Source organism: Pteropus vampyrus, unplaced genomic scaffold (genome assembly GCF_000151845.1).
Source record: "Pteropus vampyrus isolate Shadow unplaced genomic scaffold, Pvam_2.0 Scaffold199, whole genome shotgun sequence".
NCBI classification, from domain to species: domain Eukaryota; kingdom Metazoa; phylum Chordata; class Mammalia; order Chiroptera; family Pteropodidae; genus Pteropus; species Pteropus vampyrus.
In genome coordinates this window covers 2,372,660-2,396,571 of record NW_011888980.1, presented here as the reverse complement: position 1 = coordinate 2,396,571, position 23,912 = coordinate 2,372,660, and the positions used below count along the sequence as shown (strand labels likewise).

General features: G+C 33.7%; 1 protein-coding gene across 4 annotated transcripts in view; it reads left to right on the top strand.

The window, feature by feature from the left end:
* The window catches only part of AGTPBP1 (ATP/GTP binding protein 1), a 131,091-nt gene extending 108,206 nt beyond the window's left edge, over positions 1 to 22,885 (top strand). The window contains exons 24-26 of one of the 4 annotated variants that reach the window (XM_011372065.2): positions 2,008 to 2,184; positions 4,864 to 5,024; positions 22,136 to 22,885. In XM_011372065.2, coding sequence (XP_011370367.1) covers positions 2,008 to 2,184; positions 4,864 to 5,024; positions 22,136 to 22,304 — 507 coding nt within the window. In that variant the 3' untranslated portion in view covers positions 22,305 to 22,885. Of the gene's footprint in view, positions 1 to 2,007; positions 2,185 to 4,863; positions 5,025 to 16,403; positions 18,520 to 22,135 lie in introns of those variants that run through there. The other 3 variants (XM_011372066.2, XM_011372067.2, XM_023537761.1) reach the window with 3 other exon arrangements.
* Positions 22,886 to 23,912: the final 1,027 nt, after the last annotated feature.

Sequence of the window (23,912 nt, the reverse complement as noted above, 5' to 3'; positions counted from 1 at the left end):
CTACTCAGATTTAGTAAATGTTACAATTTTGCCATTTTTATTTCAGATTTTTCATTTTAAATGTTTCTTTTTTTGCTTTTCATGTTTAAATATTTAACCATTTGGAATTTATTTTATATGAGATATGGAGATCTAATTTTAGTTTTCCCATGTATAACTGTTTGTTAAATGGTACATCCTTCCTCTGCTGATTTTATAAAGCCATCTGTTCCACATGTATAGATAGGTGTGTTGAGAGGTATGCCTAGGATTCAAATGAGATCTTATTGCTTGAAGTCCTGTATGCTTTCCGTTCTGTCCTAGAGCCTCTCCTACTATATTTATGCCTAAACGAGTACCCTAAACTTTTCCCAAAAAAGTTTCAGTAACATGCCACACTGCCCATGGCAGAATTTCAAAGGATAATTTCTTTTTGGTGTCCTCTCTCTTCTTACCCTTTTCCAAATAAATAAAAATGGAAACACTCCAGAAATACAAAGTAATAAGTGAAAGTCATTCCCTCTCAATCACTAAATTATTAGTTTTACCGTGTATATTGTGAGACTTGTCTCTAAGCACATTCATTTATAAATAGATATACATATAGTATGTCAAGTTTTTATTTTTTTTAATTTTTTTTTTAATGCTCTACAGTAACTTGTTTTTTTCACATAATGTTTGTTGGCCATCTTTCCTGGTCCTCATATCTAGATCTGTCTCGGTCTTTTTGACAATTACACAAGATTTCTAGAATGCATTTTTGTAATTGTTTGGATGTAACAAAATTTATTTATTCAGTCATCACCTCTTGGTGGACATTTGATTAGTATTGTCAAATTGTCCTTCATAAAGTTTGTACAGGTTGATATTCTAGTGCGGTTTCTCCATACCCTTATTATATCATACTGTCATTTTTCTTGAATAAAAAAAAAATCTGATGGTTTTAATTTGTATATCTATGATTATAAATGATGTTGAGTATCTTTTCATATGTTTGACCAATTACGATCTCTCTCTTTTTTTAAAGTAGCCTTTTCTCACATTCTCTGCTTACTTTTGTGCTGGTCATCTAGTTATTATTGTTTTAAAATAAGAATTCTTTATGTGTATTACAAATATATTAAAAGTTTTTATTTGTTTATGATATTTAGTATTTTAAGACCATTATATTTGTTGATATTGTAAAAAATGACTTCAGAATTTTGAAGCTTAGAAAGACTTCTCATTCCAAGATTTAGAAGTGTAGTTGTGTGTTTACTGTTTTAAGTTTCATTTTAAAACTTATTAATTTTAAGTTTAAATTCTCAATTTAGTTAGAACTTAATTTAATGAAGAGTGACTGTAGGTTGTTTTTCTTAATAGCTATCCAGTTGTGTTGGCATTTAGAGAATGATCAATCATTTCTCTAGTACTACTAACTTTAATAGATACCTCTGGTTCTAATTTTGAACTTTTTCTTTCTGGAGACATCTGTTCCTACACCAGTATCATAATTTAGCTTAAGCTTAGACATATAATGTAGGTCAATATCTGTTGGATTATTTCTCTAGTCATAGCTTTTTCTTTCAGAATTTCCCTGGGTGTATTCCCATATTTATACTTTCAGGTGAATTCGAGAATAAGTTGCAGAAAAATGTTATGGGCATTTTGATTGTGATTGTCTTAGCTTTCATGATTAATTTAGGGATGATAGACATTTACAGTGTTAAATCTCTTAGTCAAACCATCTTTCATGACTAAAGTTTCTTCATTTTTTTAAACATGTTTTTCCTGCTTATTGGTGGCTATTATGATTGTGATACTTTCTTCTATTCTGTTTTCTAACAGATTACTGTTTGTCTAGGAAAGCAGAAAATTCTCAATTAGTAAGAGAATTATTTTTATTTGTTTAGAGGGGGTATAGCAAGAAGGTCTACATGACCGTGCTCTAATCTCTATGCTTTCATGAAAAATTTTAAAACTTTAATAATTAAAAAAAATTTAAATTGAAAAACTTTTTGAAATATTTTATCATTTTTCTCTTTGCAGACTTTGCCTAAGATACTGAGCCATATTGCTCCAGCATTTTGCATGAGCAGCTGTAGCTTCGTAGTGGAAAAATCTAAAGAATCCACAGCACGTGTTGTAGTTTGGAGGGAGATAGGAGTACAAAGGAGCTATACCATGGAGAGTACTTTGTGTGGCTGTGATCAGGGAAAATACAAGGTAAAACATCTCAGGACTTTAAATAAAAAATATTTGAAAACATTCCTTCAATATATACTCTAGGGTTTTCAAGTAGATATTAAATGATATGTTCGTTATATTGAGTTATATATGATTGCAATAATGGAATTGAATCATATACAGTCTTAAAAACATTTTTGAAAAATTTCTCTGAACTAAATAGCTTTCTCTGGATTCTCATGAAAGCTTGTTTGAGTCTATTTATATTCATAATTTTTAAGAAAACACTTCGTGGTACATATTTAAATACTGATTATTAGTTTATAATTAGCTGTGCAAGTAATACATTATTAATAAAAATTTGCTATATTTTAATTTATTGGATGTAAGTATATTTTTATGAATTTAGAAATAAACACATTATACTTATTTATAAAGTTTTTATATTTAGATTTCTTTTGTGTGTGACTTTTAAAAGTCTTAGTCCTTTACACTAAGACTGCTCTTCTGTGGTGCCATAGGCTGTTATTGGAAACAACCAGACTTGAAACTTTACTTTTAAAATTAAAGACAAATAAAATATTCGATAACTTTGAATTTTTTAATTTTAAAGATTGAGAACTTAATCGGCAATGAATTGGACTTTAGATCAGCAACAGCAAACCCAAATATTTATCTTAACTGCCTAGCCAAAGAAAGATTTTCAGGTGTCATGCTCATTATGCCACTCATTCTGTTTTGTTTTGTTTTGGCCTGGGGCAAGAGGAAACTGAATCTAATAGTGATTTACATATACCTCACATAAAGATGGTTATAACTTTATGTTTGGAAAGAGTTAGAAATCTTCCAATTGGTTGTATTAAAAATGTAAACATAGTTGACGTCAGAATGATTAAGTGTAGAGTCTGAATAATGACTTTCAGCCTGAAACAAACTGGAAGAAAATTGTATAGATTTTACAACTGACATTCACACTTTTGGGGCTTAGTTGAGTAGATCTTAATGAATTTCTAGTACTTTCTGATGGATAACTCTTACCTAAATTTTAGGTTGACCACAGTATACTATTCTTCCAAAATGTGATATCTTTTTAATTCTCTCCAAATATTGTAAAACAATGACTTCTAGTCTACTAGGGCATGATGATAGTAAGAGATAAAATGTAGCACCATTCCAAGCCCCTAACCTTGTTCCCTGATCATTGATTTAGTGGACAACTTTGCCAAGAGTCAGTCATCTCTCCAAAACTCCTGTGGAGAGAAGTGTGTCTTACTAAGACAGTTTTTTTTTGTTTTTGTTTTTTTAATGTTTCTAAATCAATGCTTTGATCATAAAATATACTTCTTTTAGTTTTTTTTCCTCTTTTTTGATTAATAAACTTTTGTTTTTAAGGCCAGTTTTAGATTCATGGAAAAATTGAGTGGAAAGTAGAGAATTTCCATTTACCTCCATCCCCACATAATATATACACACATAAGATATACTTTTCAAAACACATAAGATATACTTTTCAAAGTTATTAATACTAGGTAGTAAGTGATATGAATCTAATTATATTTTAAGAAACAAATCTCTTCACTCTTAAGAATATTCTTATATTACTATATTTTAGGCTATAAATGATATTTTTTTTTCTATGAACTGATTCAGAAATAGGCATAGCCTTTCTAAAGTTTTTAAATTAAGAAGGCAATTTGATGTTCTAATAAAGTCAGTTAAGTCACATTTCCTATAATATTTGGAAATGGCCAGACTAAACAGTCAGCCATTTAATCAATCAATCAGTCATTATAAAGGCATGTACTGCATGTAGGTTAAGTAAGTTTTTACAATTTATTTTCTTCAGTTACCCAGTGCTGTTAATCTGGTCATTAAAAAGCTGTTTTGCAATACCTTCTCTCTGAATGATGTCAGCTCTCATCTATCCTTGCAACTTTTGTTGGTATAAGGATTTCACTTATTTTAGAGATTCATTTTTATCTGAAAATTAAATTATAAGCAATATCTTGATTTACAGTCCATTTTTATCCTTTTATGTGGTTATATTTAACTTTTGGTAAACCTTATATTGTTTATTGGAAAACCGTTGGTTAAAAAAGGAAATGAGGGTTGCGGTAAAATTTTCTCTTTGCTTTGGCAGACAGACTTTGAAATGGGCATGGAACATAGGAATTTATTTCACTACTACCTCATTGGCTTATATTTGTTTGATTTTTTTGACATAGTTACCTTACTTTTGTTTATCATACAGTAAAAGCACCTGTAAGGTAATGTTTAAGTATATAAATCAGACCCATGATTTTAACAGTATAATATTTCAAGATTGGCATCCAAAGTAGTGTATTGCAAGAAATATTAGAAAGATTTTATAAAAATATAATTTCACATGTGAACTTTAAGAGTAATGGAACTACAAAATGTTCATCTTTTTTTCCTTCCCAGAGTATTGGTGAAAATAGTTTGCATACAGTGAATAAAAATAGACATTTTAGAAATGTTTTTTTGTGTGTGTGACATCAAAATGTTTTTTTAAGACAGTTTCCTTTGTGACCTATGTAGTATTGTTATTATTGTAACATTGTTAAGTCCTGGGTCCATAAAAAGTACCAACCTTTTAATTTTACTAATACAGTTAAAATTTTCTTTTATGTAATTTTAATGAAATATAGTCAGAAGATAGCAAACGTCCTAGTTACATGTATATTACTTTATTTCTAGGGTTTACAGATTGGTACTCGAGAATTGGAAGAGATGGGAGCAAAATTTTGTGTTGGTCTATTGCGTTTGAAAAGACTGACATCCCCATTGGAGTATAATATGCCTTCCAGCCTGCTTGACTTTGAAAATGACTTGATTGAATCAAGCTGCAAAGTAACTAGGTAAGACACTTGTTTTATTCTGCTGTTACCTTGTCCTGTGCTGTTAGACTTTATTAAATTAGTTAAGCAGAGGAAAGACACAATGATTTTGTCAGCCAAGAGCATTTTTAGGATTACTATAATTAAGTTTACACATTTAATATTTGTTCTAACTTGTGATAATTTTCTTGATTGTTTTAACATCAATATTTGGATGAAATTTTAAAGAAATATCCTCGTATTTTAAATGCCATTTTTAGTGATGTTAATGGTTTATTTTTAACCCAAAAATAAGTACAGTGGAAAACTGTACTTATATTAGATAATATTTAAATTAAGAAGGCTTGCAGTTGAGATTCATACTTTAAATTTTATTTTGTTGCCGTCTGCACATACCAGATGACTTTCCAATAATTTTCTTGTTATATATATTAGAAATAGCTAATTTAGTATCTCTCTGAAAATTTATCTATATCTGCCAAATATTCTTCTAAATAGGTAAACTTTTGTTCCTAAAATTCAGTGTATATAAAATTTAATCAGTTATAGGATCAGTGGTAATTCAGTATCACTGTTCTTAATCATAATACTGGAGCTTATTAGCATTTTATAGCTTGATGTATATGGGTAAGAATACTCCATTCTATAGAACCCTCATCATTTTTATTGTTAGATATTGACTTGTCATCAGATTTAATGTATTGACATGCTCTATTATATATATCAATTCAGCAGTTTTAAATATAGTAAAACTAATTATAACTGTTATTTAAAATATGATAATTGACACAATGATTACCTGAATTCTGTACTCTCAAAAGTACCTGCTAAACAATAATGGAAATAAATATAAAGATTGTTTTCACCGATGTGTAGAAGCCTCCCTTTAAGTTATTTCATGTATTCTTTTTTCCCCCAGCTTTATTGAGATATAATTCACAAATAAAATTGTAATATTTAAAGTGTACAGTGCGATGATTTTATATATATATATATATACACATTGTGAAATGATTTTCCCTTTTGAGTTATTAATATATCCATCCTTAATTTCACATGATTATCATTCTGTATGTGTATGAGAATATTTAAGTTCTGCCCTCTTAGCAAATGTCAGTTACACTATCTAGTGTTAACAACTATAGCACCATGTTATACATCACTTCCTCAGACCTTATTCATCTTACAGCTGAAAATTTGTACCCTTTCATCAACCTCTCCCCATTTCTCCACCCCCAGCTCCTGGCAACTACTTCTTTTCTACTCTGTTTCTATGAGTTCCTTTTTTTTTTTTTTTTTTAAGTTCTACATTTAGGTGACATTATGCTATATTTGTCTTTGTCTTGATTATTTCATTTACCATAATGCCCTCCAGGTGCATTCATGTTGTAGCAAATGAAAGGACTTCTTTATTTTTTAAGGCTGAATAATATTTCTTCGTATACCTATGTACCACATTTTCTTTATCCATTCATGCATCAGTGGACACTTAGGTTCTTTTCATACTTGGGCTACTTTGACCACCATGGGAGTACAGATTTCTCTGAGGTAATGATTTTGTTTCCCTTCAGATATACACTCAGAAGTGGAATTTCTGGATCATATGGTAGTTCTGTTTCTAATTCCTTGAAGAACCTCCAGACTGTTTTTCATAGTGCCTGTACCAGTTTACATTTCCACCAACAGTGTACAAGAGTTTCCTTTACATTCTTACTATCATTTATATATGTCTTTGGTATAAAAACCATCCTAACACATGTGAAGTAATAGCTCATTATAATTTTGATTTGCATTTCCCTGATGATTAGTGATGTTGAACGCCTTTTCATTACCTGTTAAGCATTTGTATGTCTTCTTTGGACAAATGTCTATGTAGGTGTGTTTCCTATTTTTAAACTGGGTTATTTGGTTTTTTTTGCTTTCGAGTTGTGTGAGTTCCTTATATGTTTTGGATATGCACACCCTTATATGTGGTTTACAAGTATTTTCTCCCATTCCATAGGTTGCCTTTTCATTTACTTGATAGTTTTCTTTGCTGTGCAAACATTTTTTAGTTTGACGTAGTCCTACTAGTTTATTTTTGTTTTTGTTGTCTTTGCTTTTGGTCTCAAATCCAAAACAAACAAACAAAAAAATCATTACCAAGATAAGTTTTTAAGGAGTTTACACCCTGTGTTTTCTTCTAGGAGTTTTATGATTTCAAGTCTCATATTCAAGTCTTTCATCCATTTTGGATTGATATTTGTGTGTAGTACAAGATAGGGGTCTAGTTTTATTCTCTTGAATGTGGCTATCCAGTTTTCCTGACACTGACTATTCTTTCTCAGGGTATATTCTTAGAGCTCCTTTGTTTAAAATTAACCGTATATTCATGGATTTATTTCTGGGTACTCTCTTCTGTCCATTGATCTCTGTATCTGTTTTAATGGCAGTGCTATGCTGTTTTGAATACTATAGTTTGAAATCAGGAAGTGTGATGCTTCCTACTTCGTTTTTCTTTCTCAAGATTGCTTTGGCTATTCAGGGGTTTTTGCTGTTTCATACAAATTTTGGGATTTTTTTTTCTACTTCTATGGAAGATGCCACTGGAATTTTGATTAGGGATTGCGTCACATCTGTAGATTGCTTTGGGTAGTATGGACATTTTAACAATATTCTTCTAAACCATGAGCATGGAATATCTTTCCATTTATTTGTGTCATTTTCAATTTCTTTCAATTTCTTTCAATTTCCTGCAGTTTTTAGTATATAGATCTTCCACCTTAGTTAATTGGTTAATTTATTATTTTCTTTTTTTATTTGATGCCATAGTAAGTGGAATTTCTGTTTCTGATAGTTCATTGTTGATGTATAGAAATGCAACTTTTTTTGCATATGCTTATTGAGTTTGTATCCTGCAGCTTTTTTTGAAATTATTTATTATTTCTGACATTTTTTGGTGGAGTTTTTACATATATTATCATGTCATCTGCAAATAAAGAAAATTTTACTTCTTCCTTTCTGATTTGGATGCTGTTTATTTCTTTTTCTTACCAAATTGCTCTAGCTAGAATTACCAGTACTATGTTGAATAAGAGTGATGAGAGTGGATATCCTGGTCTTGTTCCTCATTTTAGCGATAGAGTAAATAAGGGGAATGTGAGAGGTTCTGATTGTGGGCCAAAGATGAAACTAGCCAGCCTCAAAGTTTTAGGTGGGATTACTGGCATATACATATTGTTTATAAGTCTGTATTTTTACCCCCAGAGTGACATAGCTCTTATCCTCAGTTACTGTCATTTATAATTTTAATATCTTATTTAATATTGATTGCTTATTTATTTGGCTATTTTTTTATTGCTTCTTAGAAACTTTCAGGAATCACTGTAAATACTTGTGTTATTTGTGTTACTGGTAATGTGTATAGAAGGGAAGGTGTACATATTTCTCACCTTTCCCTCTTTTTCCTACCTTTTGATAATCATGCTTTAGTTTTACTATGCATTAGAGATCATTGATAACAATTTCCTTGGAATAAAAGCCATAGCGAATGTAACATAGATCACTTGGGTTTTATTTGTTGAGGCAAAAAAGGGGAGTTGGAGTGTTCATAAACTTTCCTTTGAGCATTTCTTCTCCATCTTCTTTGCTTTTTCTCCTCTTTCACTTTTCTTCTTACCCTACATGCTTTCTGTAGGTGATATTTATTCCAGTGACTTTAAATTATATGTGTGTTGACAATTTCAGAATACTTGTAATTTCCCAGACCTCTCTTCTGAGTTTTAGACCTGTATATTCAGCTTCCAACTTGATTATATATACTTGGACACAAAAGTAACGTGTCTAAAAACTCACCTTGTGATTTCTGTTCCCCAGACAAACCTATTCATCCGTATCCACCTCCATCCACCCAGTTGCTCATGTCAGAAATCTTATTCTTCACATCTCCCTCTCCATTTCTTACCCGTAATCCAATTCATCCCCCAGGTCTTTCTGATTCCTCCTCTAAAATATTTCTCAGATATTTCCATTTCTCTCCACTACCTCTGCCCTTACTCTAGTCCAGACCGCCATCATCTCTTGCCTGCACTATTCCAATAGCCTTCTGACTGGTCTTTTTCCCTCTACTTTTTTATCCTCTGGCTTCTTGGTATGTCCTGCTTAAAAACCTTCAGTTGTTTCCCAGGTATATGGAGTATATCCATTATCAGAATCTCTGAGGTCCAGAATGAGCCATCCACACCTTCTTCTCCCCCTTCAGCTTGTCTTACTCTCACTTTGTATTCTTACCATTCCAACAGCACTGACCATCTTTAAATTTTTAAAACAGTTGCTTCTAAACTAGCTATAACAAAAGGCTAGTTTTTATTTTCCAGTTTGTTATGGATTGATACTTGGATAAAAATTAAGAAGAATGAACTACTATAAAAATGAAAGAGAAGCCCCCAAGGAATACAAATAAGCTCCAATTTTTAATTATGAGATTCACCAGACATATAATTTTTATATTAACTTGTTATAAAAGTTTTTGAACACTTCATTTTAATTCGTATACTTTTGTCATCATGGACCAGTAACAGAGAATTTGTGGACCACATTGGTTTATCGACCACACCTTGAATAGTATATTCTCAAACATATAAATAAATCTCTTTATTACCCCAGGGTCTTTGTATTTGCTTTTTCCTCTACCAAACGTCTGTGCCTCCGCTTCTTTAAGATTTTATCCTTGTACTCAGCGCTATTCAGTTTCAGTGTGTTGTGTTTAGGAGTGGTATATTTAAAATCATAAACCTTTCTTGACCCTTCTAATGCACTTTATGATTTGAGGACTTGTCTTCAATTTTGAAAATTTCTCAATCATTCCATCTTTGAAAATTGCTTCTTTATCATTTCTTTTATTCTTTTCTTCCAGAATTCCGATATGGGAGCTTCTCAATCTGTTCTCCATGCATATCTCTTAACTATTTTTTCATATTTTCTGTCTCTGCTGCAGTCTAGGTAAATTCTTCAGTAGCATTTTATAATTCACTAACTATTCAATTGTTTTCAGTCTAGAGTTCATCTCATGGGAGGTTTTTATTTTAAAGGCTATATATTTCACATCTATTGGTTCTTTTTGTTTCTGGGTGTTTTTATTTCATGATCTTGTTTATTCTTATGATTATTATTCTTTCCTTCTTTGAAGACCCTGAACACTTTCAAAGCCATTTGTAGATTATACCATTAATTTTATTATGTTGGTAAGTTCACCAACAGTTTCTCATGAGTTTTGTAGTTTGCAGGCTCATTTTAAAAGAGAGCCACCCTCCCCTACTAGCCCTTTCAAGTCTCTCCCTTTAACTCCTTAATGATTTGTGATTGCTTCTACATGACCCTCTCAAGGCTCCAGTCCAAACTTATATTAGCTTATGATAGCATTATATTAGTCTTATATTAGCATTTCCAACTTCCTATTCTTCAGTGATGTTGAGGGTTTTTCTGGACAAGTTATTGAGTTCATGAGGGTTCTAGGTGTGATTCTTTGTCTCCATCTTTCTTACTTAGTAATTGCAACTTTATAAAATCTTTAGCCTTAGGCAGAAGTCTCAGCCTTATTTTTTTTAGCCTCCTTTCTTAAGTGGGAAAGGAAGCCTCATTCCAGCTGCTTGATTCTCATGAGTCTGGGTTTAGTTCCCTGACTCTAGGACACCTTTAAGCTGCCTGTTGCCATGAAGGAGTTATTGCTGCCTGCTCTTGGATCTGGAGTTCAGGGGGCACATGATCTGTTTTTGTGTTTCTTTTCTCTTTCTGGTCCAAGGAGATGTTTATCTTGTTTCTGTATGCATCTGTCTCTTTTTTGTTTTCCTTTTTAAAATTTTATCTATCATCACTCTGTGTTTAGAGCAGGGATAACTGGGATCACAAAACGTACTTTTCTAAACGAGCTTTTAAGAGAATTTTTTTACTCACACCTGCCTTGCTAATTCCTAGTAAACCTCTGGGACTACATCTTTGCCCTTCAGCACTGTCTAGTGTGTCAGTCTTAGTGTCTTGCATAGTGCCATATACGTACTGAGTTGAAGTGGTAGGTTACTGTATCAAATTTAAAAATTCAGTTGGATTAGATTGCCCTGTGGGCGGGAGGGAAGGGGAGCACGGGGTGGGGGCTTCTCTCACAGTGCTCTAAATACCAGTGTAAGGACAGTAGACTTTTTTCTTTAGGTAGCTAACAGTTTTGAAGCCACCAGGCTTCAAAGGATGCTGACTGGCGGTTTTCATCTGAAAATAGTGTATAGATTTGATTGAAGCTGGGGAGGTAGAGGCAAAAAAACTCTTGAAGTTATTTGGAATCATTAGTGTTTGAGAGGAGGATGAGAGCTGAAATAAGGTAATGTGGCAGTGATCGTTTGAGGAGGTATAGTATCAGGTAGCAGAGGAGATGATTGAATATGGAATCAGAAGCTGGTGAAATCACATTCCCATGCTTGAGTGAAGAGGGTAATGATAATATTTACCATTTTACCACTTTTACCAAAATTACCACCTTGTCCTTTTTTCTTATTGTCTATACTCTTCTGGATCCCTTCTTTTCCTTGATAATTTTCTGTTTCTTGGTCCTAATGAGAAATTGAGGTATCAACCTAATAAATATGAGTTCTCCCAATTTTTTTTTAGTGACTTGACTTTTTAAAAAATCTTTCAAACCCATCTTTCCTGCCAAATTTTTCTTCTTTTTTTCTTTTTTCTGTGTTCAATGTGGATGGTTTTATTAGTGCTTAATTAGATTTTTATCCTCCTTGGTCTTAACTATTTCCCAAGATAGAGTATATAGTTGTTGTTGACTAATTTATTTTCATTTATAGGCAATTTGTGTCAAGTAAGCTTGGAATAATAGATATTATTGACATAGAGTAATAGGTATTAACTGCCTTTATCAAAATAATCAGTAACTCATTTATAGATGTCAAATAATTAGTCTTCACAGCAGTGTAAACTAGCAGGTATTTGGCACATAGCACTTGAATTTTTTAAAATAAACTAGGAAAAAGGTAAGAGGTTTATTCAAGGTGAATCTATGATAATTATGAAAATTAAGTTTCCAGTCATTCTATTTTGTATATGTACAGTTGCTTCATTCAGTAAAATATAAGTTTAGTTTTATAAATAACAGTGGAAATCTAAAAATCAGTTATAAGTTGAATAAAGCTTAAAAACTACTGATCTGTAAAATTATTTTCCTTGGAAAGCTTGAAACTTCTGAATGTAAGATTTTATATTAAAAAGCTGACAGATTTTTAAACCATATTGCTATTGCTATGTATATATAAGCTGTAACTTTCTTTTTATTTAGTGTTTATTTTTAACCTTTCTGTCTCTTTATATTATATATTTCTTATAAGCATAACATAGTTATTTTCATAAAAATTTTAATTAGATATTTAGTTTATTTACATTTATTATAACTATTGACATATTTAGATGTAAATCTACCAGCTTATTATTTGCTTTCTATTTGCTGCACTTCCCTTGTGGTTTTTGTTTGTTCATTTTGCCTTCTTTTAGATTGATAGATTTTAGATTGATTTTAGATTTATATTGATTTTTTTCTTGTTCAGGGTGGCATGGCCGTAGACTCATTGCCCATTTGAAAGCAATCTGACTTCTAAGGCTAAGTTGCTTTTATGAATTTCTCTTTTTCTTTGGTATTTAAGGGGTTTTACCTAGATATGATTTTATTTATTTCGTATGGGGTTCACAAGATTTTTTAAATTTGCAGCTTGGTGTCTTCTATCAATTTGGGGAAATTCTTAACCATTTTCTCTTCAAACACTGATTCTGTCCCATTATCTCCTTTCTAGAACTCCATTTACATTTAAGTTTGACCTTTTCACTATACCCTCTTTGTCTTTTACTCTCATGAATAAGTTTCTGTTCTTTTGTCTCTTTGTGCTTTCCTTTGGATTTTGTTTTTTTTTAACTAACCTTTAATTCACCCATGCTCTCTTAGGCTGGGTCTAATCTGATATGAAATTTATATTTAAATTCCTAATTGTAGTTAATTAAGGAGAGACTAGGAAAAAAATGTCTAAATAACAAAACTCCTTGGTGGGCACGGTGATTTTTTTAAAAAATGAAAAATATTTCCCAGGGCCGTAAGTCCTGTCTAGCATGGGGAGCCCAGCAGGACTTACTTTTGAGCAAACCTTTACTTACTCTCCCTACTTCTGTCTCGTTCTGACTTTTGGCCCTAAGTGAATAGCCCCTCTGATAAGTCTTTACAAAGTTAACTTTTCTTGTTTCTGAACTAGAGGATAACCTGAGGAAGGGGATCGGAAAGTTTAACTGCTTTCTATAAAAACCTTTTAACCAGTTCTTCTGGTTTCAGTTACACCCTGATAACCAGTATTTCCGATTCCTGAACTTTTCTAGGGCTTTGTGAGGCAAATAGCATGTTTTTCCTAAGCTTCTCCTACTGTAGGTACTTAGCAAAGTAAAGGAGGTTGGAACTCAAGCCCATTTGTTTCATCCATCTTCTTCCATCTTCCAGCATGTTGCTGATATCTCTTCTTTGCTCTTTTCTCCTCTCCAACTTTCTTTTCCTTATGGGTTATCCTTTTTAAAACGTTATTCTTTTACTCTCACATTAGTATCTTTTGAGATCCACCGATGTTTACCACAAGTCATAGAACTTCATTTTCAGTGAAACCTGTCTTTGAAAATTAATTATGTTTTATATACCAGGACATTCATTGGAAGTTACCACATATAAATCATTTTAATTTTATCAAGTCGTATTGATTATATCATAAAAATTCCATCTAATACACTAAGTCTGCATTATGTCTTTCTGAGGATGTGTGCTACTCTTCTTAGGTCAAAGCTGGGAAAATTGGTAAGACTTACTTAAAAGCTTATAGTATTTTTTGGACTTCAAAAAAGTCTTTTTATTTTACCTGTCACCTGAACTATTAAATAGTCTTATTAGTGACCCTCATTTAAAAGACTGGAAAACAGATAAAACATTTAACCATACTTCTCATTAGGATATTGCAGTGATGAAGAAATTTCACTATATTAGGCATATGGAAGAAGTAGTTGAAGTTTGAGTATGTTAAAACATTATAGGAAAGTGAAGTTGAAAAATACCAAACTTTACAATATTTTATCATAATAAAAAATATGCCCATGTTTAAATGAATCCTAATTACTGTCTTATAATCAAACAATATTTAGACTTTTTTTTTATTGAGATGAAATTTACACAGCATAAAACTAACCATTTAAAGTGAACAACATAGTGGCATTTTGGTACATACAATATTGTGCAACCATATGTCACCTCTATCTAATTCCAAAACATTTTTTTATCCCCACCCAAAAGAGACCCTCATACTCATTAAGCAGTCACATCCAGCCTCTGGCAACCACTAGTCTGCTTCATGCCTCTGTGGATTTACCTATTCTGGTTATTTCAAATAAATGGAATTATACAGTGTGTGACCTTTTATGTCTGGCTTCTTTCACATTGCTCGTTTTTGAGGTTCATCCATATTGTAGCATGTATCAGTACTTAATATTGTTTTGTGCATACAGCATGAACATTAGAAAATTTGATGAGAAATTTTTCCTAATGCACCTAATAAAGTAAATAGGATTTAAGATGGAGAAAGCCTCTAAAATATGCTTAGCATTAGTTCTACTTTGTGTTACCACTTAAAAAAATTCTAATTTGATGTGTTTTGATAAAGATAGGGCACTTTTTTAATAAGATATAGGAAATGACTGTAGGTCTCTGGACAAGTAAACATGATGTTCCTTGGTTAAAGGCTCTATCTAACCTCTGTCCCTAGCATTATAAGAGAGTGCCTTGAAGTTATCGTTAGTTATATTGATTGCTGCAGACGATTAATACTAGAATGAAATAGTAAACTCTATATTATTCATTCTTTCTTTATGTGAAGATAGTGTTTATAAGTATATAGTAACTCTTTGTCCTGAGAAAAAGTAATATTGTTAAAGAAAAAAATTATTCATGATACTTGTTGAAGAATGAGAAGGCAGACTTTATTCAAGAGGACTGCTACATGAAGTTTTGCAGTAGGGGAGAGAAGTTGGGCTTATCTCTGAATACCATGAGGAAAAATGGAAATTTATAACTAAATAATTATAGCTATAATTACTACTGGGGGATTTTCTAGGCAGGTAAATCATGCCATGTAATTGAAGATCATATTGTTACCACTTGGGGTGCCCCAGTTGCATGGGTGGGTCATGATGCAGAAGTGCAGTTAGAATTTTCCTTGGTTCTGTCCCATTGATGTAGCAAAGAGTTATAGGTCAGTGAGATTTAGAAAAAGTAAGATTTATTAAAAGTATATTTAGAAGGAGACAGGCCATGCCAAGGAAGGCTGTAGCCCTATGTAATTTGGGAGGTAAAAAGATAAAAGATAAGAGTGCCTGCCAAGGGAGGAGCTGGTTCTCAGTGAAGAGGGCTGTAACAGTGCAGAAGTGGGCAGGTCTTTATTACATCTGGGCTGTGGTGGGTGGTTACAAAGGCATTCCTAGGTGATTGGCATGTGAGGTCATTTTGATTGACACTTGCCTGCTATATAACTCTTTGCCTAGTGTGCATGTGCTTACCCAGAATTTAGTCTGTTATAATTAGATTCATGAACTTCTGGACATAAACATTATAATGATGGTATAATGATGGCATAATGAGGCTGAGGTTGTGGGTAGGTTAGGGTAGTACCTTCTGTATAAGCATCTGTGGCCATAATAAACCAGCTATAGGTTATGGCCCCTTGTCCTTTGTCTCCTGGGATGCAGGAGAGATTCTGTAACTACCAATGGGGTATTCTTTGGGCAGTCTCTCTGGACTGGGCCTCCATTCTTTTGTTCCTCTGTCACTCATTTCTGAATATAGGTAATTTGCTGACCATATATATTTATAGATATTTATGTGTTATATTCTTAGTGGCCTCTTAGAAGAATGAAGTTATTCCTGTCATGTGTCTGTTTGAGAATTTAAAATAAGAATATAGTATATCAGAACAAGGAAGAATACATATTCCTTCAAAGGGGATTCATTCTGTACTTTAGCAGGCTATAGAGGAGGGCAGATCTCAGTCCACTGAGGGACCTAGCTGACTTGAGGTGGGTTTGCAAAACTTGTGGAACTTGTTTAACCCTTGATTTACTCCTCCCTCCTTTCTAGGTCGTAGCCCTCCAGAGGTCATAATTGAAGGGCTAGGGCTTCTCCTTTCCTCAGCACCACAAGACTGCCCCAAAAAAATCTGTGTTTATTTTCTGTTTTGTTTGTTTTGCTGCTTTCTGCTTTGCTTTTCAGCCTCTTATGTACTGTGTATTTTAAGAATATGTCAGATGCCTCTAGGGGAAAACTGTCGGGGTCACATCTCTACAACTCCCTTCTTTCAGGAAACTTGGCAGCTCTGAACTCCAATTTTTGCCTACAATCCTTTGAAATTGCTGAAAGCTCTGATGACTTCTCTGCCTATTAGCAGCTGCCCTTGCCTGGCCTTGGTTTCCTCTGGACTTTGCCCCACGCACCTTTTCTCTTGGTTGATTTTACTTTGTATCCTTTCACTGTAATAAGTTATAACTGTGAATATAACTGTGTGCTGAATCCTGTGAGTCCCTAGCAAATCACTAAATCTGGAGTGGTCCTGGGACGCCTGACATGCTCGCCCGTTGTGAATTTGTGTTAAGTTTAATTATTGTCTCAGAGATTCTAGTGTTCTGAGAATGATCAGAGACAGATGGTATTGTAACCCCTTTATATATGTGTGTAAACCGAGGCTCAGGGATGAATTTACCCAAGATCATGCATCTAGTAATTCCCAGCATAAACAGGAATTGCATCTAATTGTATTACCGTTTCCCAAAGGCGGCTTAGTTATCCGTTTTTTTTTTTTTTCTTCACCCAGTTCCCGTTGGTTTGGTTCTTTTTTTTCTTTTTTTTTCCCCCCAAATAGATAAATATTTTTTTGGTTAGATATTCCGTACACTAACTCTGAATGTGTCTATGTGCATGTGCACGTGTGTCCAAGTACTTGTGTGTATGCTGTGGTCACTTAAGATAGGCAAAAATTGTTCTTTGTATTTTCTATGGATAATTTTGTTACTTTGTGATATATGGTAAATGCTATATCTCTAATAAGATAGGAATCAAATTATGTAAATAAAATATTCTATAATATTTGTGTAGATAGGCATTTGCTTTCACCTTAGTCCTGATATTTCAACACAAGAAAGATACAATCAGCAAGTCACAGATTGCTTATAATTTGGGCAATAGAATATTTTTCTGTTTGTGCATCAGTTTCAGATATTCTCTCCCAGGATATCTTTATCGTACTGTATTAAAACAGGTATGTTAGTCTCAAAATTGTAGCAGAGTGCAAAGTTAAGGGATGACTCTGAATTACAAGGTAAAACAGTGTTTTTAGTCCCATTCAGCTTATTGTCTAGGCTCTTTTGGAATTGAGAAGGACTGATTTACTACTTTTTTCCATAACAAGGTGGTTTTATTCATGTCATAATAACATTTTATATTTGTACAGCTTAAGAGTTTATAAATATACCTACTTTGAGCCGAACAACCTTGTGAAGTAGTAGGGCTTGTGTTATCCTGGCTTTACACCTGAGCAGATCCAGTGCTCGAAGAGAGTAGGTGACTTGCTGAAGGTCACGCAGCTGGTTAGTAGAAGAGCAGAGGCACAGACGCAGAATTTCTGACTCCATATGCAGTGTTTGTTTCTTTCATGCTCGTATAGGTAACAGAGCTGAAGATCCACATTCTGATGTCACGGATGTCCAGTCAGCTCTAATGGAAGCAGATGGGTGTACATTTGAGGAAAATGGGGAATCTTTTAGGTTTAATTTTGTGCAGTGCTTAATAGTTTAATATAAGGATAGCCAGAAAACTTTGAATCAACTTTTTGCTATCTTTAGAAATCAGTTGTAATTATAAAGCTTTTCTGCATCATAATGATAGCGTATAGCAGAGAATTTGAATGCATTAATCTTGTGAGAAGGCCCTTTGGCTGATGATTTTGATGTTTTTCATGAAGCAGCCTGAGGAGGATTTGTTTTTGGACTAAAATGCTATTCCTTTTTAGACTGAAATATTTCTTATTACATTGTTTTTGGCTTAGTCATCTTTACCCTAAGAATTAAAATCCATAACAGAAAGATGTTAAAGCAAGTGTATTTGAGACAGCTATTGAAGAATGAAGCAAAAACAGGGCAAAAAGAGTAAAGTTAAGTGAAGAAAATGAGGAGAACAAGGAAGTAGTGGTGGGAAAACAAAGTAATAGTGATGGGAAAGAATTAAATGCTGATTAGACATTCTTTTTTTTGATTGAAATAATGTCTGAATTCTTATCTGCTAATGGAAAGGGATTGATTATTTTATAATCCTAGGGCAGATTACCTTAAAGTATTTCTCTTAAGTGAGATAATGTATATGAAGGAACTTAAGTTGCAAAGTGCTTAAAACATATGTTGGAATAATTATTAAAAGTAAAGCTGAGTTGCTGTGGTTGGTCTTGTGCCTTGAGTGTTTTTACTAAAGTGGGAGAGGGATGGTAATGTGAAAATTGGTGATTGTGGACCTCTTGGCTTCTTGTAAAGATTTCAGCAAACTTTTGTTTGAGGCCGACCATGTGTCAGGCACTGCCAGGACATGACAAGCAGTAGTAAGATGGGTAAGTCAGTTTCTGACCTTACGACATTTATGATTTAGTACTGAGGAGACAGGCTCCCAAATAGACGGTTTCACTGCATACAAGAAGTCATCGGATAATGTTCATGCAGGGTACAAAGGGATTATGGAGAAAGGGCTCTTATCTCAAGATGGTCTTTAGAAAGGAAGAAAGTTGAAAGATGAGCCTAGGTTGTGGTTTAAAAGAAATATGAGTAGTTGGGAGAAGAAAGTTGGGAGGTATGTCTGAAGCAGAGGAAACAATGTCAGTTAAGGCTTGTAAAGTGTGAGGCAAGGAGTGGTCTGGAAATTGATTGGCAAGACTTACTTGCTGAGAATTTTGGTTTTATGACTCAGTGAATGATACTGAGAAACTACAAAAAGAGAAGGCTTGGTGGCGAGAACAATGAATTCAGTTGTGAACTTGTTACGTTCAAGGAACATGCAAGATAGCCATGTGAACATATTAGTGAGTCCATGCATACACAGGAGAAGTTCAAGGGAGAAGGTGGGGCTAGAAATTTGGAATTGGAAATGATCAGAAGGTAAATTAAAATATATGAGTTCACTCAAAGAGGGTGTGTATATAAGAACAGTGAGAGCCTTTTTATAAGCACCTATTTTTGACGCATACACAAAGGATGAGGGGTACTCAATCAGCATTAAGAAAAACGGGAATGAAGCAAACCAGAAGAGAGGTGTGTCAGAATTCTCACCACAGCTAAGTACAGCAGAGAAATCTAGGAAAAAATGGACTGGAAAGTGGCAACTGGAATAGCAATAAGAAGGCTGCTTTCAGTGGAGCGATGGGGGTTGCAATCTTCTTCCTTACCTTTCCCCAGCTCCTTACAACTAGATCTGCTGATCTCTCCTCTCCCTTCTTGCCCATTCCGCACCCCAAACACACACACACACACACACACACACACACACACAGAGTTAGCACTGATGGCCCCATCACCATTGCTGGATGTTCTCTTCTGCTATAAAGTAGGAGCATGATTTTGTTAGGACCTGCAGAGGCAGGAGTCAAACATTAGGGCCAGCGTGGCTTACGGGAGTGGAATGAGTATGAAACTGGTCTACTCCTGAGTATAAGATTGGGTAATGCTAGAACATGAATGAAGTTCATGTTACAATCAGCATATGAATGAGCCAAGATTAAGAACTGAAAAGGTCAAGTTATTATCTGGGTCTAGAGCCCTGAATGTTCCCTGTTGTAGAATTTCTTTTTAAATTTCTAGGAGCTTGTCATCTTCCTGGTTGTGCTTCTCTGTCTTATAAGTGCTTACCAGCCTCTGATACCAAGCATTTGTCCAAGTCCCCTTGCTGTCTGGGAACTCTTTTGTCTTGAATCCTGGGCATCTTTGTTGTTCCTAAGTTATACTTCTCTCTTTCTGTTTCCTCACTGATTTAATAGCTTATAAGACTAGGCTTTTTCTTTAGACCCTTTCCCTTAGTTCAGGCAGATAAATTTTCTAGTGTCCAGCTTCCTGTTGTAGAACTAGGTCTTTGCTCTGACCCCGGTATAGTGGCTGGGCTTCCTGCACCCATTTTCGTTTATGTCAGTCTTGTTTTCCTTGGTGGTAGTGGAGGGGTGTATGTATATGTGTATGAAATTCTGCTGTCTGTAGATCTTCCGAACCATGCTTGCCTTCCCACCCATCCACCATGTGGATTCTGTGCTCTTCCTGCCTGCTAGGAGAGCCCATGATGCCGCTGGACGTCTACGCCACTCTGGCCTCTGCACCTGGTCACTGGAGTCGGCTTCTGCAGGCCTGGCTGGTTTCCCCAGCCCCTGTACCAGTGTACTATGTGGCTCTTGAGCAAATCTATCTCCTTCTTTGCATTTCTGTGATTATTTCTTCTTATTACAACAGTCTCCAGGAAGAAAACAAGCAAGTATTTGGCAAGAGATTTGTGTTTTCTTGTTTTCTCTCTTCACTTCTCTTTCCTCCTCCTTTGCTTCAGTCTCAGAACTCCCTGGGACACCCTGAGAATTTGAAATACCAAGGTCAAGGAGGAATGAGTTATTGTTTTTCAAAAGAAAGAAAGAATATTTGTCATTTTGAAAGGCAAATTTTTTCTTTTAATCTAACCTTCCCGCCTCCCCCCTGCCCCCCGCCAAAGACCTAACAGTCAACGATAAATTCTTTAGTTGCGTAATTGAAAGTGGTGAAATTGTTCTTGTGAGTGTGAGGTGTGTTGTAAAGTCTCACATAACCCTCCAAGCCATTCAGCTTGATTTATCAGGACTGTTCTATCACAGTGCAAGCTCAGAACTTGTAAGAGGAAGTTTGCTATATATAAGATCAAGATGGTTTTGTAGTATATTTTTCTCTTTTCTTTAATAAGCACAATCAAAACAATTCTAGGAAAAAGGATACTCTTACCAGATGAGTTTTGCTTTCTTTTCAGAAAACTAGAACCATATAATCTATTAACTTGTCTTTCTTGCCCAAATGTCCAGATAGCTGACCCAAATTTAATAGCAGTTGCAGGAATTCTTTCATTTTAGGTGCCTAATGACATCTGCTTCTCTGCTCATTTTAACAGATTATTGTTCCCTTTTTATTGTCTTATTTTATGGCTTTTAATTGCATCAATTATGGGAAATTTTCGTGGAAGCAGGTGGGATACATCTATGTGAAATTAAGATAGTTTTGGTCACAAAATGGGGACATTGAAATGTTCCTGTAGTGTTTCTTTGGTGTGTGTGTGTGTGTGTGTGTGTGTAAAATCTCCCAAATGGAGAGAAATCAGAACACAATTATTTTTTGACAAAAGAATATGCTACCCTAGTGGAAAGGTTGTCTTAACCCCAAAGAATTTACCTAATGAAATATTTAGAAGCACTTAGTGCTTTTAAGCAGATATCTTATTCTAAGTCCCAAGGGAAAGTAATTAATCTGGGTGTGGAGTGTTCGCTTGTTTTTCATTTTTATTTTTCACTGATAGAAACTGTGAGGATGGGTATATGGGCTCTCTTTATGGCAAATGATCACTTTACAGACTTAGAGTAAGTAGTGTCAGTGCATAACTGGAGGACCCAATTAAATACCCACAGTTTTTAATGAAGCCTATGGAAAAGAGCTGTTGCGTGGTTTATAGTGATTAAAATAGAAATTTTAAGCCTGCAAATTGATGAAATCCTTCAAAGAAGTAACCTAATGAGAGAGCCTGTTGTTTTTTGTTGCTGTCTAATTGTAGGATGTATATTGACACTTTTGTAATACAGTTAAAAATTAGCATTTACCCTTTATTGTCAATGCAGGGGAGGTTGAACTATTATAAATCACTTGTTCATTTGGATAACATTTTAAAAGTTAACTCAACTACTTTTATTATACTGAAATCAAGATTAATCCAGTGTGGCCAAAATAATCTTATGCTAGCACCTTAAAATCTAATGAAGTCTTATATGTTCTATGTGCTTTGGCTACAGCCCTACTACTTATGTTTTGGATGAAGATGAACCTCGATTCCTTGAAGAAGTTGATTACAGTGCAGAAAGTAATGATGAGTTAGATATTGAATTGGCTGAAAATGCAGGAGATTATGAACCTTCTGCTCAAGAAGAAGTACTTTCTGACTCTGAATCATCAAGAACATAACCTACCTTGAGCCCTCTGCCATCTCTTGTAAAGAAGCAAAGATGAAATGAAATATCTTGGTTTTTATTACACAGGAAGTTTAAGAGAAATGAGTTTATAGAGAGCTGACTCAGAAAGATAAAAATTGGGGCCTGTTTGGTTTCAAGACAATAAATGTGTTATTAATTCATGATAAAATTGGCCCTTGTTTTATTTTAGCTATTTAATGCACTTTATATAGCATTGAATTATCAAATGTTGTATTTACGTTTTTTTAAACAAAAAACCTGAGTATCATTGCATGAATTTTTTTCTCCTCATAGTTATATCCTACATCAAATGGATGATTTTGAAGTGTGTGAGAATATAGAATCTGAATTCTAGAGTTGTTGAAAATATTGAGCTTTTGAAAACTAATATATGTGTACATGGATTTCTCTAGATGTGTCTGTGTAGGGGTGGGTAGATATTGAAGATAAGACTGCTCTTCAGAATCATGTTAACTATTGAGTCGTGACTGAAATAATCCAGAGTCTGCCTTGAAACCATTACATTCTACACTTACCAAAATTAAATAAAAACTATGTTAAATGTTGCTTTCATTTTGTCATCCTTTTTAACCAGTTCAGTTTCTTGGTTTATAGAATCTTTGTGAAAATACTGTAAAAATCCAACACCTGAATACACTGATAAAAATTTGTGAAAAAAACTTAATTTACTAGTGTTTCTTTAGTATAGTTATACCTTTACCTGTTGTCAAAGATGTATTTGAATAGCTCTTTTGTCTAAAATTGTGTCTTGTGTGCACCTACAGTTTATCACTGCAGTCAGTTTGTTAAGAAGCTTTAAAAATGCAGCGAAGATAAGATCCAGTATTAAATGTGTATTCGTATATAAGCTGATTTAGCATTTCCTGAGCTGTACTTTGTTATTAGACTTATTGAAGTGAATTAGTTTAGGGCATGCTGACACTGGTATCTGAGTCCTAGATGATTGCAGTGAATTTAAGCCCTTTCTTGTAGTGACATCTTCCTAAGTTTAAGCTGTCTGCTCTGGGAATGACTTTGTTTTCAAATAAAATAAAACAAGCCCGGTGACTTTGGATAAGTGCTTTAAGAACTAAGTTTCTGTTGTAACAAAACAAATCCAAAAAGATACTTCATTGACAGATTCTTGTCGGGACTCAGCTGCTTAGGTTTTGTCATATTATCTTCACTTATTCCTGATTAGATTTTTTAATCTTTTCTTTAAAACTGTAATATTGGGAAAGACATTATAAAAAGTATATTTCAGATTTTTACATTTTCCAAATCAATGATTTTCATTGTATTATTTGAGGCATTTCATCTACAGTGTCATGGGGACCATGTTTAAAACATAGCATGGTGCAATTGATAGGTCTTTTCCTCCAAATAGCCTAATTCTTAATAATCTCAGAAAATACTGAATAGATTGTTAAGTTGAAGAAGACCTCTTAGTGTATGGTGACCTAATTTAAGAAAGATCGGGATACTTTGGCAAGGTAAAGTATTATTTATTTAATAGCTTATTTAATAATTTATAATTATAATTTTATTAATTTATTTTATGTATAAAGTAATCATAATATTCAATTACAATTATAATTTA